Raw genomic sequence first — 17,095 nt, forward strand, 5'->3', positions numbered from 1 at the left:
CCTATGAAACTAGATAGCAGACATGGGCCCTGGCTCTCCCAGGCTTGTAGCAGGCTTTATTTCAGATGCAGCACAGACAGCGATGACAAGGCCAAGCACAATATTGGAAGAGGCTCCCTTCCATCTCAGCCCTGATCTTTAAGTCCAGAATAGGTAGGAGTAGAGGGCTTTTTCTGTGACAAGCAGCATTATCAATGGTAGGCTTGGCAAGGCAGGGCTAAGGTCAGAGTCCCAACAAGTTGGAATGATCAAAAAAAAAAAACACAAAAAAACAAAAACAAAAGAAAACCCAACTCCTTCTGGAGTCATGCTTTCTGAGGTCCTAGCTCTGCACTAATGTAGCCTCATTGTCTGTGACAGTGTTGGAGTCTCCTTCCTCTTCAGTGGCCACAACAGGGAAAGGCCTAGGAGGCTGGTGCTGGAAGAGGGCTGCCCGGTTCTGCTGCTCACCCTTCTTCACCCAGTGCCCGTAGAGCCGGAAGGCACAGCTGTCAATGAGGCGCCGAACTGGCCGCAGTGCATAGGGGTCCCTCAGTAGTGCATTTTTGGTTAGTGATCGTAAACGGTGAGTGCTCAAGGCCACTCGTCCAGCAGCCAGTATTGTCCACACTGCCACCTAAGAAAAGGGACAGTGTTAGCCCAGTAAAACATCCAGCAGAGGGAAAAGGTCAAGGCCCAGGTGCAGACCCTGCTAAGTGAGGCTTACCCGGAACCGCTGGCGAGGCGTGAGGGCCCAAGATTGGCTGCCTTCACAGCGCTCAAAGAAGGGGTGCTGTAGGGCTTGCCCAGCTGTCAAGCGTTCCTTAGGATCCACCTGCAGCAGCTTTGAGATCTAGAGAAACCTCATAGCATCAGAGCCAGACGAGATCCTGGGTCTTCCCTAGTATCTTCTCATGGCCCCTACTCACCAGATCTTTGACAGTGTCTGAACGATCATTCCACTCAGGTGAGCTAAACTGGTACTGGCCTTCCATGATCATACGTAGCATCAGGATTTGGCGGCGGTGCCAGAATGGTGGCGAGCCAGCCAGAAGTGTGAACAAGATCACCCCACAGGCCCAGCTGAGAATGAGACCATGGTTAGACTGGCCTAGGTAACAAGCAAGGATGTGACACACAGAAGGGGAAAGGGTGACAGAAACTCACAGGTCAACTTCCTTGCCATAGCCTGGGTGGGTTTCATCCATGGAGCATTTAAGGATCTCTGGTGCTAGATATCCTGGAGTCCCACACAACTCTGGGGAGAGAGAGCAGAAGACTGAGGCAATACCACTAGCCTCCTCCAGAGCCCCAAACACCAGATCTCTGTTGGAACCTTCTCAATTTTGCAAGAGCATGAGCATTCCCCGTCTGCTCCTGAGTTTCCTGCTCAGCCTCAGAACAAGGCCATGCCCCTAGCTAACCAGTTAAATTCCCACTAAAGCTTGTGAGTGACTTCAAGCTCATACTCAAGCACATCATTCACCTCCTCCACCTTTAAGCCAAGCTACTCACTCATCTAAACAGCTTGTTTTACCACATTATCAGATACATAATACACGTGAAAAGCAAAATTCCAAGCTCTGCTGTGGTGCTTTCTGCCAAGCCCATTCTTCCTTTCTTAAGTTCCTCTTCATAGGTTTGAGGTTATTTTTGGTTCTCTTGAATTTGAAAGACAGGATTACCCACCCACCCACCCAGTGTCTGGGATTGTACCTACAGTTTCACACATGCTAAGCAAGCATTTTACCACCAAACTACACCACCCCCCCCCAGCCCGAGATTTTTCTTTTTTCTTTTTTTTCCCAGACAGGATCTCATCATGTGGCCTTGGCTGGCTTGGAACTCATTATTGGACCAGGGTGGTCTTGAACTCAGAAAAATCTGCCTGCCTCTGCTTCCTAAATGCTGGGAGTAAAGGAGTGTGCTGCCATGACCAGCACAAGCCTGGAGTTCCTTCTTTTTTTGTTTTGTTTTTTGAGACAGGGTTTTTCTGTGCAACAGCCCTGGCTGTCCTGGATTCACTTTGTAGGTCAGGCTGGCCTTGAACTCAAGAGATCTGCCTGCCTCTGCCTCCCAAGTGCTGGGAGTAAAGGTATGTGCACCACCAAGCCCAGCACAAACCTGGAGTTTCTTAAGGCACATCTGAGGTGGTCCCTGTTTAAACCCGTTCCTTGAGCTAGCTGTGGCCTACATGATCTACTTTGGTCTACAGAGCTAGTTCCAGGACAGACACGGCTATATGTAGAGACCCTATCTCAAACCAAACCCAAAACCCCTTCCTTGATTCTCTGTCAAGGCATCAGAGGCAAGTCTAGGTTCCTACAGCTCAGGTTCCTTCAGCACGTAATATAATCTCTATTTTTAGTTTCTCTTTACTGTTCCAGGTGACATTTTTTTTAAAGTTTTTATTTTATGTGCATTAGTGTGAAGGTGTCAGATTCTTTGGAGTTGGTATTACAGACAGTTGTGAGTTCCCATGTGGGTGCTTGGAATTGAACCTGGGTCCTTTGGAAAAGCAGACAACGCTCTTAACCAATGAGCCATTTCTCCAGCCAACAATTTTTTGATTTTAGAAATTCCAAACTATTCCATGTTATACTTCCAAGAGAACTTAATAAGCCTAAATTGAAAAGGTATTGATGTACCTTTCCCAAGGTCATTATCTTCCAGGAAGTCAGTAAGAAATACCAGAGTGTAAGTCATGTGAAACAAACAAAAAACCCCAAAAAGCAGGGAACCACCCTGAGTGTAGACTTAAAGGGGAACCTGAATCACTCAAGTTGAGGAGGAGGATAACACTGGCAGGGCAAAAGCCTACCAAAAGGAGGTGGCAGTGGGAGCTGGAAGGGAAGGGAAACTCAACACTGCAGAGTACCTGGAGGCCACAGTTCATATAAGACTGCCTAGGTTCAAGTTCAGGCTCTGGGCAAGTCATCATGTCCTCATGTCTAGTCATAAAACAGAGACATTGATACTGTTTCTGTTGAGAAGAGATACCGTTAGGCCAGTCAGCCACAGCACAGAGATGTGGTGGGCATTTGCCCCATGGTAAATGCCCACTATTTGTGTCCTATTCATGTACATAGTACAAAACCATAAAGGACAAGATAGCTTATGAATAGCTGTTGGGACTCCTGCATTAGAAATGTGTGTGTGTGTGTGTGTGTGTGTGTGAGTGACACATGTATAGGCCCAAGGCTGAGGTTGAGCATCTTCCTCAATTACTTTCTACTTTTTGTATTTAAGTAAGATCTCTCATTTTGAGCCCAAAGTGCCACTGATTCAGACAGTCTAATTAGCCAGTTTCCATGCTGGTATTTCCATGGTTGCTGGCATCTGAACTCTGGTCCTAAAACTTGCATGGCAAGAGCTTTTACCCACTGCGCCATCTTCCCAGTCCCAGAAAAATTTATTACAAGGAATGCGTAACACAGTACAAGCTCTGGCTCCCAGGGTCCCAGATGAGATGTTACACGAGCCTGGCTGGACATCCCAGGCTCCTCACAGCATCTGAAGCACCTCGTGTAGAGGTCTTGTTTTATCAACACTTCAAACTGCTGGGCCCTTCTTGCACTAATCTATCTTTCCTCCCAGCACCAAGCCCAGCTCTGGAGGCCTCCTCTGTGCATCCCTCAGGTTGAACACTGTTCCTTTCTTCCAGCTTTCCTGGCAAGGTCCTCTGCTTATTCATCTCTATTCTCCAAGGTAAAGAAGTCCACTGAGTTGCACAAAGCCTTTGCATCAAGAAGGTACTCAGCAGCGAATATGCCTTCTTTCCTTGGCATCTGGGACTCCGTTCTCAACCTGGCCAGCCAACCTCCCGCCCAAGCCTCTTAAGGTGTCTTGTTTCTTTACCTCGAAGCTTTTCTCCAGGTTCCAAATGGCAGGAAAACCCAAAATCTGAAAGGCGAATCTGCATGTTGTCGTCTAGGAGAATATTCTCAGGCTTCAGGTCCCGGTGTACAATGTTGTTGGCATGGAGAAAGCTCACTGCTTCCAGCAGAGACCTCATGATGGACCTGGGTGAGGCAGACTCCTGTTTCTCCCTGTGCCACTCCCCTGCACATCCCAGGGCATTAGGCTCTACCAGTACCTGGTTTCCTTTTCTGAGAGGGCCACCTTCTCTGTGAGATAGTCAAACAGCTCTCCTCTCCGCATCCTAAGGAATTAGGGAAGGGGGAGAAGAGGCAGATGCACCCTACTGGAGTCTGCGAAGGTGACAAGGCTAGTGAGGAGAGTTTTGTCTGTGGCCAGCAGAAGGACCTTAGGAGAGAGTATTCCGGAGTGAACTGGATCCCAGGGGCAGTTTGACTAAGTGGGTTGATGGATGAAATATCCTTAATGAGCCAGGCACAGTGGCTCACGATTGTAACCCCATCACTCAGGGGTAGAGGCAGGTGGATCTCTGTGAGTGCAAGGCCAGCCTGATCTACAAAGTGAGCACAGGATAGCCTAGGCTGCAAAAGACTTCAAGTCAGTATTTAGAATTCAGGCCAAAAGTTCAATTAACAGTTATAAAAAGGTAGAATGATTTTGGAATTTGCTTATTATAGCATCCTTTAAAACTGAGGTTACAGCCTGGCAATGGTGGTGTACACCTTTAATCCCAGTACTTGAGAGGCACAGGCAAGTAGATCTCTATGAGTTCGAAGAAGCCAACCTGGTCTACAGAATGAGTTCCAGGGCAGCCAGGAATATACAGAGACACTGTCTCAAAAAAACAAAATTGAGGTTACAGCTGGGCTGTGGTGGCACATACCTTTAATCCCAGCACTTGGGAGACAGAGGCAGGTGGAGCTTTGTAAGTTAAAGACCAGACCAGCCAGGGCTACAAAGTGAGGTCCTGTTTCAAAAAACAAAATACATAAACAGATAAAATTGAGGTTATAATTAAAATTGTAATCAATACTCAAAACAGACTGTCATTGTCCATCAACTCTGTAGGACAATGAACAGATATTTCCTATTTCTCCTTAGATTTTTACAGAGGGCTTTGTGAAATTTTTCTGAAGGTCTCTTTAGTATTAAGATTATTCCCTCTTTTCCCAGATATAGTCTTTAGTATTAAGATTATTCCTTCTTCTCCTAGATACAGTGTTGTGGTACACAGTCTATGCTAGCCTTGAATTTGCAATCCTCCTGCCTCAGCCTCTGGAGTACTGGGATTACATGCATGATGCCTGGCTAAATCATACCCTTGAAATACCTTTGCAATTAGTTTGCACTCTGTCATGTGATATATAACATCAGATTCGGTTTAACCAAAAGAGCCAACAGGCAGAGGGACAGCAGTGCAGTGTGTTAAATAAGGAGGACCGCGGAGAGACTTTTACAAGGAGTTAGTTCATTGCTGAATACTTGGTATCTAGTGTTTCCCCTCCTCATCACTTTAAAACCACAGGGATTGGGACAGGGACCCCTTTGGTCATTAGAACTCTTGCCATTTGGTCGGTTATTGCTGCTCTTAAGTATTTTTGTCAATAATGGCACCTAAGGAGAAGGGCTGGGCCTACGCAGAATAGAGAGACCTGGCAGGAGCTGAGTAGATGTTAACAGAGTGGTCTCCTGCCCACAGAGCTATAACACTGGGGCCACACACAGAGGCAAGAAACAGGCTTCCCAGATGAGCAGGGTGATACTCACAGGTCAAACACCAGGAACATGAAGCTAGAAGACTCGTAGGAATCGATGAGAGTGACTGGGGAAAGAGGCAGAAAGGCAGAGAGAGAGCTGGAAAGGAGCAGATACGCATCACAGGTGCTTTTCCACCCAAAGGCAACACTAGACTATTATTATACTGGGAAGGAAGGAGTTCCACGGAGCCTACAGGGACCCAGAGACTGGCTACTTTGGAGGCAGAAAGAGCGAGGAGGAAGAGCAAAGAGACCTAGGTAATTCTAGGGTGTGGATTAGGGCTGGGGCTGTCAGCCAGCAGGGGCAGGGAATGCAGCCTCACTGATATGGGGGTGGCCAGCGACCTGGCGAAGGATGTGCATCTCTCGCCGGGTGGCTTCCCGCACCTCCTCCAGCTGCTCAGCACTCAGCCGCTCAGCTGTCACTTCCATGATCTTCACTGCGAACTCCTCACCAGTAGCCCGATGGACACAGCGGCGGACCACGGAGCTGACTCCTCTGGCAGAATCAAAGGATAGCCAAGTCAGGATGGTCACTATTTATTTAGACCATCCTGACCTCAAATTCATAGAGATCCACCTACCTCTGCCTCCCTGAGTGCTGTGATTAAAGGTGAGCACCATCACATGTGGCTACCATTATTACTCATCTTTAATAAACTTTACTGGGAATCTTCTAATTTCAGGAAGTTCAAAGGGTCAAGTCATCTGGAGCAGACTAAATGCTACCTCCACCAACGCCACCTGTTCTCTCCCTCCTCAAGCATCCTATACGCCTCTTACTTTAAGGGCCTTTACTCTTTAGTAATTTAGCCTTTCTAGTAAGATTCTAGATCATTGCAAGGGGGAATGCAAGTCTCAAGACACAAAGCCCACACCTGGGCATGTGATGCACACCTGTGATCCCAGCACTTGGGAGGCAGAGACAGGCAGAGCTCTGTGAGTTCGAGGTCAGCCTGTCTACAAAGCAAGTCCAGGACAGCCAAGGCACACACAGAGAAACCCTATCTCAAAAAAAGAAAAGACTCAAAGCCCAATCTTTTTTCTGCTGACAGACTCCAGTGCCCTGTTCTCTGAGTGCTTCTTAAAGGTCAGCCTTGGGCTGGGAGAATAGCTTAGGGGTGGTGTTCTTGCTGAATATGTAACATCTCTATCTCTGTATTTCTCATCCGTCAATGCCCTTGCTGTTCACACTCCCAAGCTAACCCCCCCATTCCTATCCAACCACACTCTAATGTACTTTGCAGGGAGTCTCCAGTCCATGTCCTATGGCCTCACCCCCAGTGCACTCACTGCCTTGGCTCAGACCTTACCTTCCTTATTTGGATACCTATAAGAGCCACCTTATTCTCTTCCCAGCTGCTAAGGCTCTCATCACCTCAACACACAGCTTCTCAATTAACTTTCTAAACAGAGATCCGATCTTATTGCTCAGGGTTTAAAAACGTCCCAGCTCATTAGTTAACAACAGCAATTGTCTCTTCTTTCCTCTCTCCCTGACAAGTGCTAGGGATTGAACTCAGGGCTTCACATATGCCAAGCAGGCACTCTACCTGCCACCAAGCCACCTGCTTATCTTCGTTTTGGTGACACCTTATTCACCCCGGCCCCTTTCTCTCAAAACAGCTTCACTGTATTAGTCTGACTAGGCTGGCCTCAAACTCAAGAGTGCATGTTGTATGTATGTATACTATGTATGTAAGTAGGAATGTGTGTGTATGTATGTATGCATGTGTATTTATGTATGTATATGCATTGTGGAAGAGGGGTAGAAAGATTCTAAGAACCAGAATACCAGGAAGCCTATTAGCATTTTATCTTTTTGATAACAGGGCGTTAGATAATTTTGAAAGTATCTCACAGTTAATTTCAACACTGAACGTATGGCACACACTTTTAATCCTAGCAATTGGAGGCAGAGGCAGGTAGAACTCTGAGTTTGAGGCCAGCCTTCCTCCCAATATCACACCCAGTTCGCGAGCCCCCAAAAGATCTACAGGAATCGACTCTGTTGCAAAATACATGAGGGTCTTATTACAAGCTTGAGCCTGGGTGGCTGCCCTTTACAAAGACATTTGGGCGAGCAACCCCTGGCTCCGGGAGATCAAGGTTTTTAAGGGAACAAAAACACCAGTGGGGTAGTACAAGCCTTGGCATTACAGGATTGGGTAAGAGGAACAAAACGCAAGCAGGGTGGTCTCTAGGGAAGCTGACCTTTAAAATGATTGGTGCCAAGACTGCTAACGGTCAGTCGGGCCTAGCTACCTGGGAGACATCTGACCTCCAGTTCTTAGGGGCCATGTGACTCCAGTCATGCCCTGAGGTTTATTTTATCTGGGTGGGGGCTGCCGCTGGCCCATTATCGGAAAGGAATGTGGGACTCTACCCTAGCCTCTGGGCTAGCCCTCTGCTCTGAAAGGAATGTGGTCCTGTGATTCTGCCCCAGCCCCAGGAATTAAGGGTTTCTCTGTGTAGCCCTGGTTGTACTGGAACTCTCTCTGGAAACCAGGCTGACCTCAAACTCAGAGCTCAATCTGAGTATGTAATTAAAGGTGTGCACTATCACCTCCCATCTTCATACTTTTAATAAATCACTTTTCCAAATGTACCAGATCCTTCATGGATAAAAGTTTTGTGTTAAAAGAACTTGGTGGGGCAATGAGAGGGCTCAGTTGATAAAGTGCTTGCAGTGCACGCCTGATGACCTCAGTTTGATCCCCAGAACCCGTGTAAGGATGAGAGAACCGACTCCATAAGAGTTGTCCTCTGGCCTCCACACATGCACCACACACACACACACACACACACATAAGTAATAAAAGATTCAGCAAATAGCCAACAAGTTAACTGAAGCACAGATGAAATAGCAGGACCATAAACTGAGGTCATTTGGTGTATAGTTCTTAGGCGAAAGGAATTAGGATTTCATGTTGTTTTTTTCCCTCTTTTTTCTTTTATATTTTATATAAAATATTTTGAAATAGAATTATATCACTACTCTCCCTCAAACACTTCATGCTCCTACTTTCAAGTTGATAGCCTGCAGCACAACAAACAGCGCTCCCAAGACCCACCCCTTCCTGTCATGTTTTCTCCTGTTTCCTAAAGCTCCTTGATCGTTTGCATCGATCTTCATCTTGTTTTCATTATGTCTCTATTAGAATGTAAACTCCAAGACAGAACTTTATGGGTTCCTATCACACCCTCCCCTGGTATCCTTCGTGCCTGACACAACACAACCAATATACTACACCGCGGGGCGGTGGCGACCACAGCGGCTCGGCCCTCCCCCAGACAGCGTTTCTCTGTTGTACCCCTAGCTGTCCTGGAACTCCCTGTATAAAACATAAAACAGGCTGGTGCTGAGCTCGGAGGTGCACCTGACTCGGCTAAGATTAAAGGTGAGCGCCTCCACCACCCGGCCCACCGTAGCTTTTATACAGACCCTACCTAGCCAGCGGGGTATCTTCAAAATTCCCACGTGCTTCCTTTCAGGCACCGTAACTGAAATGCTTATAGAAAAATTAGGTTTAACTCAGAACACTACTCTAGTCACTGTTTTCCACTGACCATTTCCCAAGGAGCCAGCCTTCAGAAGGAAGCGTTTATCCCTGGCTGGGATCTGACTTCTCTGGACCTCTGTATTCCCCTGAGGGAATAGGCTCAAGGCTCACCTGCCAATGATGTCCTTAGGGTCGTACTTCTGGTAAAACTCTTTGGCCGCAGCCCAGTCAGGCAACTCATCCTCCGGCCCCACGTCCAACGTCATTCTGAGGGATGTGGGGGTCTGCAAGGAGGAAATGGAGGGTAGTGAGGTCCACAGGTTCTGAGGAGATGTACATCTTGGCTCCCGGGGGCGCAGCAACTGAGGCTGGGGCGCCAGGGTCCTGGGGTTGGGGATGGGGTAGGGGAAGGATCAGGATCTGGCGACAAAAACTAAGGGCTTAGGGGAAAGAAAGGGTAGCAAGGGCAGGGAAGGGGACAGGGAAGGGAAAGGGGAAAGGTGGCTTGGAAGAAAGGGGAAATGGCACAAGTGCGGGCGGCTGTTACCGCGCAAGCGCACTTGGCGACCACTGGGAGGGGGCGCAGGGTCTCGAGAAGGGTGAGCCCGTGCGGGCAGGGCGGGGGAGGGTGGTGGTACAGTCTAACCTGTGCAAAGACCCCCAAGCCGCGTGGCTTGCGTTCACTCCTTTGCTTTAAGCCGAAGGGCTCAAACAGTGACCTAAATGCTCCGCCCCGTCAGTGCAGCCAATGGCTCCCGCTGCTTGAGAACGAATGCTTTAGAAGCCCTGCCGATTGGAAAGTGGCCGCCCAATAGGAAGCGGGGACTCCGGGGCAGGCCAGGACGACGGAGACAGAAGTTCCCTAAAGGTCTTCCCCCATGAGGCGGAGCCTCAGAAGCAGCCAATCAATGCATAGTATTTGGTTTTCTCTGGCGGTGCCTCAGGTCTGGCAAAGGACACGGAAGTTAGGTTACCGGAAGTATGACATCTCTTCAGTAGCTCGCTGTGCCTTGGTCTGGGACAAGGCCTTTTCAGGTTCCTCCTGGAATTCTCGTCTTAATTCGGCTCTTTATTATAGTAAGAGCCTGTTCCAAAATTGGCCAGCCTCGTCAACAAAATGAGTTCCAGGACAGGCAGGGCGGTTATTGAGAGAAAACATGTGGTGTGGATTAGGCCGTCCCCTGGGGCGGCAGGCTCCTTCGGGGCACAGTCTTTGTATACACTTTACCAGTTTCTCCTTCTGCTTTAAGTACACCAGGTAGTAAGGCAGAGGAGTGACTTCACAGCCAGCTAAGTCCTAAGACCTAGACTCTGAACTAACAGCAATGAACAAAAAGCAAAATCCTTGAGATTACATTCCAGCATTTTGCTTTTTAGACAGTGTCTCACTATGTAGCCTTTGCTTGCCCGGAATTCGCTGTGTAGACCATGCTGGGCTGGAACTCCCAAAGATCAACCAGACTCTGTCTCCTGAGTGCTGGGATTAAAAGCATGCATGACGCCTGGACTTCAGAATGATCTTTCTACAGCTTTTTCTGTAATGAAAACAAGTACCTTTTATAGAATGCCTTGGTTTTCTATCACTCTTAAAGCACTGATTTCTCATCAGGCTTAACAAGTTGCAGAAAAATTTTTTTTAACTTTCCTAAGTAAGTTTGTTGTTGGTATATAGAGATTATTTTGAAATTAGTCCAATTAAAAGTATTCACAAAATTACGAACCACAAGTCTTCCTGTGAGAATATGGAATCTGAACTAGAAGAAGAACCCTACAAGGTAAAATTGGAACAATGATGAAAAATAGATTAAAAACAGTTTTTAAGTTTGATCTCTGAAAAGACCCTGAAACAGAGTCTAGGAAACACACAGAATATAATGCTGATTTCTATTAGTCGTCAATAAAGGAATCATGCATCTTTGGGAAAAATGACCAAGGAAAAGAACAATGACTTAGGAATCACAATATGGGCCTCCTGATGTTCCATTCACTCCACAGGCTTAAAATCTGTGGGTTATACTACATGTTCATGAACATATTTTAAAGATGACAGTAGGACTTGGGATATAGCTTAGCTGTTGAATTCTTTCTCAGCATGAACAAGGCCAAGGTGACTCCAAGCACTGAAAAAAAAATAGTAAAAAACAGAAGGGTATAAAAGTCAAGAAAGCAAATAAATTATTCACAATGTGAGTATAGGAGAAAGGGTGTGATACAGCAGCCTTTGAGTCACGTTCCTGTATGAAACCTCATAAACTCAATGGTTAGTGGACTTCTTTGATGTGTGGCTAGCGACCTGTCTGGGGTAAATAGATGCTTATTCACATTGTCTCCAGAAAAAGTCAGACAAAACTGACATGTGAATAGGGAACTGTAGTTCCATAGCCCCACTATGGGAACCAGACATGCATCTGAAATTGGCCTGAGAATACAGCATCAGTAGGGGAAACACTGTCTCTGCATGGTAGGGAATTGTGTGCTACCTTACTGTAGTGGCAGATGCATGTTCACTGCAATAATAAAAAGAAGGTTCTGAATCCTGCAAAGAGGGCATCTTTGGGAGCAAAGTCCAGGGTGATCAGCTGTCATCTCTCCTTGATGAATGGGATCTGCTACAAGTATGGGGACACTCCAAAATGGCTGATGCGGTAGAATAAATGTTGCACCCCTCAAAGTATCATGTGTTTAATGAGGGGGGGAACAGGCTGTAATGGCAGTTCTGTGGACAGTAAGACACAGTGGAGGCTCAGACTCATAACTTGCTGTGTAAGGTCTTACAAAGAGGCAAAGACAAGCAACTGTTTCCTTGCACACTAGCTTCTGAGTAGACAGTCTAGTACAGGCAGCTAGGATAATCAGGGAAAACTATATCCGAACTGCTTGAACAGGAAATAACTTTTTAAATATATTATGTGTATATGTTGTGTGGGCATGCACTTGATCAGCAGACTTGTTGCAGGAATTGGCTCTCTCCTTCTGAACTGTGTGTCAGGAGGATCGGAAGCCAGATGCAGTGGCTCACACCTATAATCCTAGCACTTGGATAGGCTGAGGCAGGCAGATCTCTGTGACTTCAAGGCCAGCCTGCTCTATAAGGCGAGTCTAGTCAAGGCTACACAGAGAAACCCTGTCTCACAAAACAAAAACAAACAAACAAAACAACAATAAAAGAAATTACTCTGAGCTATTTTTACTCTGGGCTATCTTGCTGGTTCTGTTAAGTATTTTTAAACAAATGAAAGTTTCCTCTAATAGCCTTTGAAATAAAGCTGTGGGGCGTGGGGCTAGACAGAATGAGTGCACAGGATTAGAGAAACTAATAATGCAAATTTGTATCATCGGAGGCAATGAACATGAGACAAGGGAAAAGAGAACTCCGGGCAGACTAGTTCATATGAAACACCACCTTTGTTATCACTGGTTAAAGCTCACTCTCTAAAGATCAGTGTTTGGAAGACAACAAAAAAAATGATAGTCACTACTGGAGGAAAATTGGACATTCAAGCATCAGTGCTTACTGCCAGTTCAGTAGGCCAGACAGGACTATTTTCACAGGAGACAAGAGGGAAAAACAAGTTAATTTGGCAGAGACCTCAGGGCTGGTATGGAGCTTTGGTAGCTTTTGCAGAGCCCCATGGTGAGGAATGTACATCATGTTTTTAAGAATCAAAAGAGATGAAAAAAAAAAAAAAAAGGCAAAGGGGTTTGTCTGGATCACTTAAAAAAACAACTATCTGGGCTTGGTAACATGTCTGTCAGTACATAGGAAGGAGTGGGACCGAGTTCAAGGCTTAAGAACAGGCTGTTAGTTCGATGGGTAAAAGAACTTTTCACCAACACTGATGATCTTAGTCAATTTCTAGGTCCGGTGTGGTGTCAGAAAACCAACTCCTTAATTCTTATTTCTGTATGCAGGTTGTGCTGAAGGCCTCCCAACACAATACACAAAAATCAATAAAAATGGGAGTCGGTGGTTTAAGAGCACTGGTGGCTCTTGTCATTGGCATAGGCTTGGTTTGGTTCCCAGGACCCACATAGTGGCTCACAATGATCCATAAATTCAGGTCCAGGGTATCTAACACCCTTTTCTGACCTCCCTGGCATTAGGCAAGCATGTGGCGCACACACACATACAACATACCTGCAGATCAAACGCTCACGTATAAAATAAAATTTAAAAATCCAGCTGTAATAAAAAACTTAGAACAACTATAAAAAATTTAAACAGATCAGGCAGTGGTGGTACACACCTTTAATACTGGCACTTGGGAAGCAGAGGCAGGCGATCTCTCTATAAATTCAAGGCCAGCCTGGTCTTAGGTCCAAGACAATCAAGGTTGCAGAGAAAACCTGTCTCAAACAAAACAAAACAAAACAAAACAAAACAAAACAAAACAAAAAACCCAGATGATTGTGCAATAGCTTGCCAATGTTTTTCTGAGGAATGGGCAATTACCCTTCCCAGAGCACATTACTCCTGCAGTTAGGTGTGGTCAATGGAGAGGTGGTGGCCACACGTTCGGAACCTGTCAGACCCTGGAAGCTGGCTTTACTGTCAAGCGTAGCAGGCTAACACATGCATCTGTTGTTCACTTAGTTTTGGCGCAGACCGAACAATGCAATTTAGCCCTACTGAGACCATTCAGGATCCCAGGGTGATGTGGGGTGTGTGTGAGATGTGTTAGTAAAAGGCAGTGCCCTAGACGTGAGAAGACCAGATGGCTCATGGAAAAAGGAAATTTCAGAAGGGTACTGTCCCCTATCTGTGCCACTGTATTCAACATTACTCTCCTGATGAACTGATCCAAATATTATATTAGATCTTGTAATGTTTTCAGAATATCTTCTACTGAAATGAACGTTGGGGAGCTTGCTAAAGTTTCATTGTATGTTAGCCCTTAAATGTCTCAGATTTGAAAAACTGGAAAATCAATAGAAACTACAATAAAATAATTTCCACAGGAATACCCAGAATGGCTGGAAAAAGACACTTTCTCAAGCCATAAATCTCATTAAATGAAAATCCTGGTGCCAAGGATAGACTATATTTCTCAGAGATGTTGCCAGAAAAGCCTCATCTTTTTGGGATCCCTGCAAACCATAGATGCCACCGACACTACTGTCAAACTAGACGGCAAGTCTACTGCTGACACACACCGGTTGTCTGTGGAGATATGGAGAAATCAGGTTGCACTGAGATGTCTTTTTTCAGTATCAGAAGATACAATGTGGGCTGCTGTACAATAATGTTTGCTTATATCCACAGGTTATTGCTATTGTAAGCCTCAGTTATAAAAGGAAACTTAATTTTTTTTTTACTTTAAATTATATATATGCACATGTCTGTGCACATGTATGCAGCTGCCTGTGGAAGCCAAAAAGCATCATATTCCCTAGAGCTGGTTTTAAGTTTTCTAGTGTGAATGCTGGGAACTAAACTCAGATCCTCTGCAAGGGTGGTACAAGTTCTAACTACAAAGCCATCCATGCAGCCCAAGGAACTTTTTGCAGCAGCCAGCAAACACTCAGAGCCAGTCAAGCTACTGAAAATAAGTGACCATTGCTGTGGCATTGTGGAAATTCTAAACCATGAATAGACACAAATGATCAGAAATTACTATCAGTCTTCCTACCCCACAAAACAAAACCTCAGCGAATATCTTCCAAGAGATGAAAAGAAGGTATCAGAACTAAAGGGGTGCAGTGATCTGCAGGTGCTCCCACCTAACTGAAAGAGTCGCCCCTCAAGATAAAGGAGACCCTTAAGAATGAAGAAGTTCTTCACTTAGGCTGGACAATTAGTAAACAACTGCTGAAGAGAAAAACTCTTGGTCAAGGAGTTCCAGGGACACAGCTTTCAAGCTACTGTCCATGGTGAGGTAGACTTTTCAGTGATGTAGCTAACTTTGAGTTACTCATGTTCCTGTAAGTAATCCCAATAAATTCATTGGTTCATCACACTAAACTTGAATTGATTCCTTGGTCTGTTGTTGGTATCCTATTGGGGGTAAACATAATTCATGTCCCCTGCAAGAAGAGTAACACAACGTTTTGGAACACTTGACAGACATCATGTATCTCTTTCTCACTAAAAAAATTGTATTTGTGAGGCACACGAACCTCAAAAGACACATTCAAGAGCCAGGCGTGGTATTACACGGGAAGCGGAAAGGTTGAGACTAGCCTTGTCTCAATAATGAATTCCAGGGCAGCAAGTGCTACATATGCTACATAGTGAGATCCTGTCTCAAAAGTGTGTATGTGCACATACAAGAATATTCATAGTAGTATGGCTCTATAACATTCATGACCTGGAAACAATGAAAAAATGCGACCAACAGATAGACAAATCATAATGTATCCATGTAACATAGCAACAAAACTACAGCTATACACAATAGTTACTATACAATGGTAAGAGCAAAGAGAAAAAGATAGATGACTCCATCTCTATACAGTCAATTTATTTTTTATTTATGTGTGTGCCCACAGAAGACAAAGTTTGAATTCCCTGAAGCTGGAGTTGTGAGCTGCTGCATGTGAGTTCTGGGAAACAAACTTGGTCTTCTGTAAGAGTAGAAAGTGCTCTTAACTCCTGAGTCATTTCTCCAGCCCCTTTGAGTAAGGCGTTCTTGTATTCCATTAAAGACTTTTGTGTGGTATTTGTGTGTATGTATAGTTTTGTGTATGAATGTTTTGCCTGCCTGTATGTATGTGCACCACATGCATGCTTGGTACCTGTAGAGATCAGAAGGCATCGGAAACCCATGGAACTGCCATTACAGAGGTATGAATCAACATGTAGGTAAGAGGAATGGAACCCAGGTCTTCTGTAAGAACAAGTGCTCTTAACCGTGGAACATCTCTCCAGGCCTCATATACCCTATTTATTTCTTGGTTGGTTGACTTTCATCTCATAAAACAGTTGCAAGCAAAATTAAATTACATTGTATGAAGGCAGAACAGTAGTTACTTGTGATAAGAAATGATTAGAGGTTATTAAGGTTTTATAGTTTTGAAAACAGTTTGAGTACTAGTTTTCAGGTATTGGCTAGGTGTTAATTTAAACTATATTTGTGACTGTATATATGCTCTGGGTGACATTTTAAAACTTAAAAACCTAAGCAGAGTGTGGTGGTGTACATCTGTAATTCTAGCACACAAGAGGCAGGAGGATCAAGTTCGAGGCTAGTGTGGGCTACATGGTGAGATCATGTCATTTTAGAAAACAAAACAGTAACAATTATAAAAACAAAACAAAACAAAACAAACAAACAAAAAAAAAAAACCGCCAGGTGCAGTGGCAAATGCCTATAATCAACAGCATTCGGGAAGGCAGAGGCAGGTGGATCTCTGTGAGTTTGAGGCCAGCCTAGTCTACCAAGTGAGTCTAGGACAGTCTAGGATACACAGAGAAACCCTGTCTTGAAAAACAAAACACAAAAATAAAAACAAAAGCTAAAAAGCAGTCAAGCATGGTGGTGTACAGCAGTAATCCCAGTACTTGCACAGCCTGACTCAATAACACAAAACCAGACACATATCCCATCCCGTGTACATTTACAGACCCTAAAATTTTAAAGTATTAATCAGGAATACCAAAATAAAGAATATAAAATATATTTAATCATACAAATGTCAATATATAGGGTGGTTATTCCTGTAATCCAATCTTCATCCCTTTGAAACCAATCTGTCTGAATTCAATTGTATCTTTTCTATTTTCTAGCTTTAGGTCCTAAGACACATATACACCTATTTCCTCAACCATAAAGAACAATGGTACCTACTATTGAGTCATTGTCAGGCCTCAAAAGAAAGGAAAAAAATGCCTGGAGCACTGCCTAGCTGTAATCACTCAATAAACACTGTGCTAGCTACTACTATTTTTTTGTTTGTTTCTTTGTTTGACTTCAGGGTCATGGCTGATAGATGAGAAGCTGGGTTTTTTTTCCCAAGGGAAACTTCCAAAAGAAGAAG

The 17,095-nt window shown here is 44.9% G+C and overlaps 1 protein-coding gene across 3 annotated transcripts; it reads right to left on the reverse strand.

The window, feature by feature from the left end:
* Positions 1-36: 36 nt before the first annotated feature.
* Positions 37-9,942, reverse strand: Phkg2 (phosphorylase kinase catalytic subunit gamma 2). Of its 3 annotated transcripts, none has more exons than XM_060366808.1 (10): positions 9,765-9,942; positions 9,290-9,402; positions 6,071-6,114; positions 5,626-5,680; positions 4,076-4,141; positions 3,838-4,001; positions 1,147-1,237; positions 909-1,062; positions 707-832; positions 37-616 (listed from the first exon to the last, which is right to left on the reverse strand). In XM_060366808.1, the coding sequence occupies exons 2-10, from the start codon at positions 9,382-9,384 to the stop codon at positions 323-325; spliced, it is 1,089 nt and encodes a 362-aa protein (XP_060222791.1). In that variant the 5' UTR covers positions 9,385-9,402; positions 9,765-9,942; the 3' UTR covers positions 37-322. The 3 variants fall into 3 exon arrangements, with proteins under 3 accessions (XP_060222791.1, XP_021491589.1, XP_060222792.1); XM_021635914.2 differs by having other exon boundaries at positions 5,939-6,114; positions 9,765-9,941; XM_060366809.1 differs by lacking the exons at positions 9,290-9,402; positions 9,765-9,942 and having other exon boundaries at positions 6,003-6,110.
* Between the last annotated feature and the right edge of the window lie 7,153 nt (positions 9,943-17,095).

The sequence above is a fragment of the Meriones unguiculatus genome, chromosome 14 (assembly GCF_030254825.1).
Source record: "Meriones unguiculatus strain TT.TT164.6M chromosome 14, Bangor_MerUng_6.1, whole genome shotgun sequence".
Classification (NCBI taxonomy): Eukaryota; Metazoa; Chordata; class Mammalia; order Rodentia; family Muridae; genus Meriones; species Meriones unguiculatus.

Bases quoted from the DNA above. Each gene is read 5' to 3' on its own strand.
- Phkg2 (XM_021635914.2), bottom strand. From the start codon at position 9,384: ATGACGTTGGACGTGGGGCCGGAGGATGAGTTGCCTGACTGGGCTGCG. The intron at 5,681-5,938 runs GTGAGGCTGCAT...CTCTTTCCCCAG, and splicing joins CGCTGGCCACCCCCATATCA to TCACTCTCATCGATTCCTAC. The intron at 4,002-4,075 runs GTACTGGTAGAG...TGCCTCACCCAG, and splicing joins CTCTCAGAAAAGGAAACCAG to GTCCATCATGAGGTCTCTGC.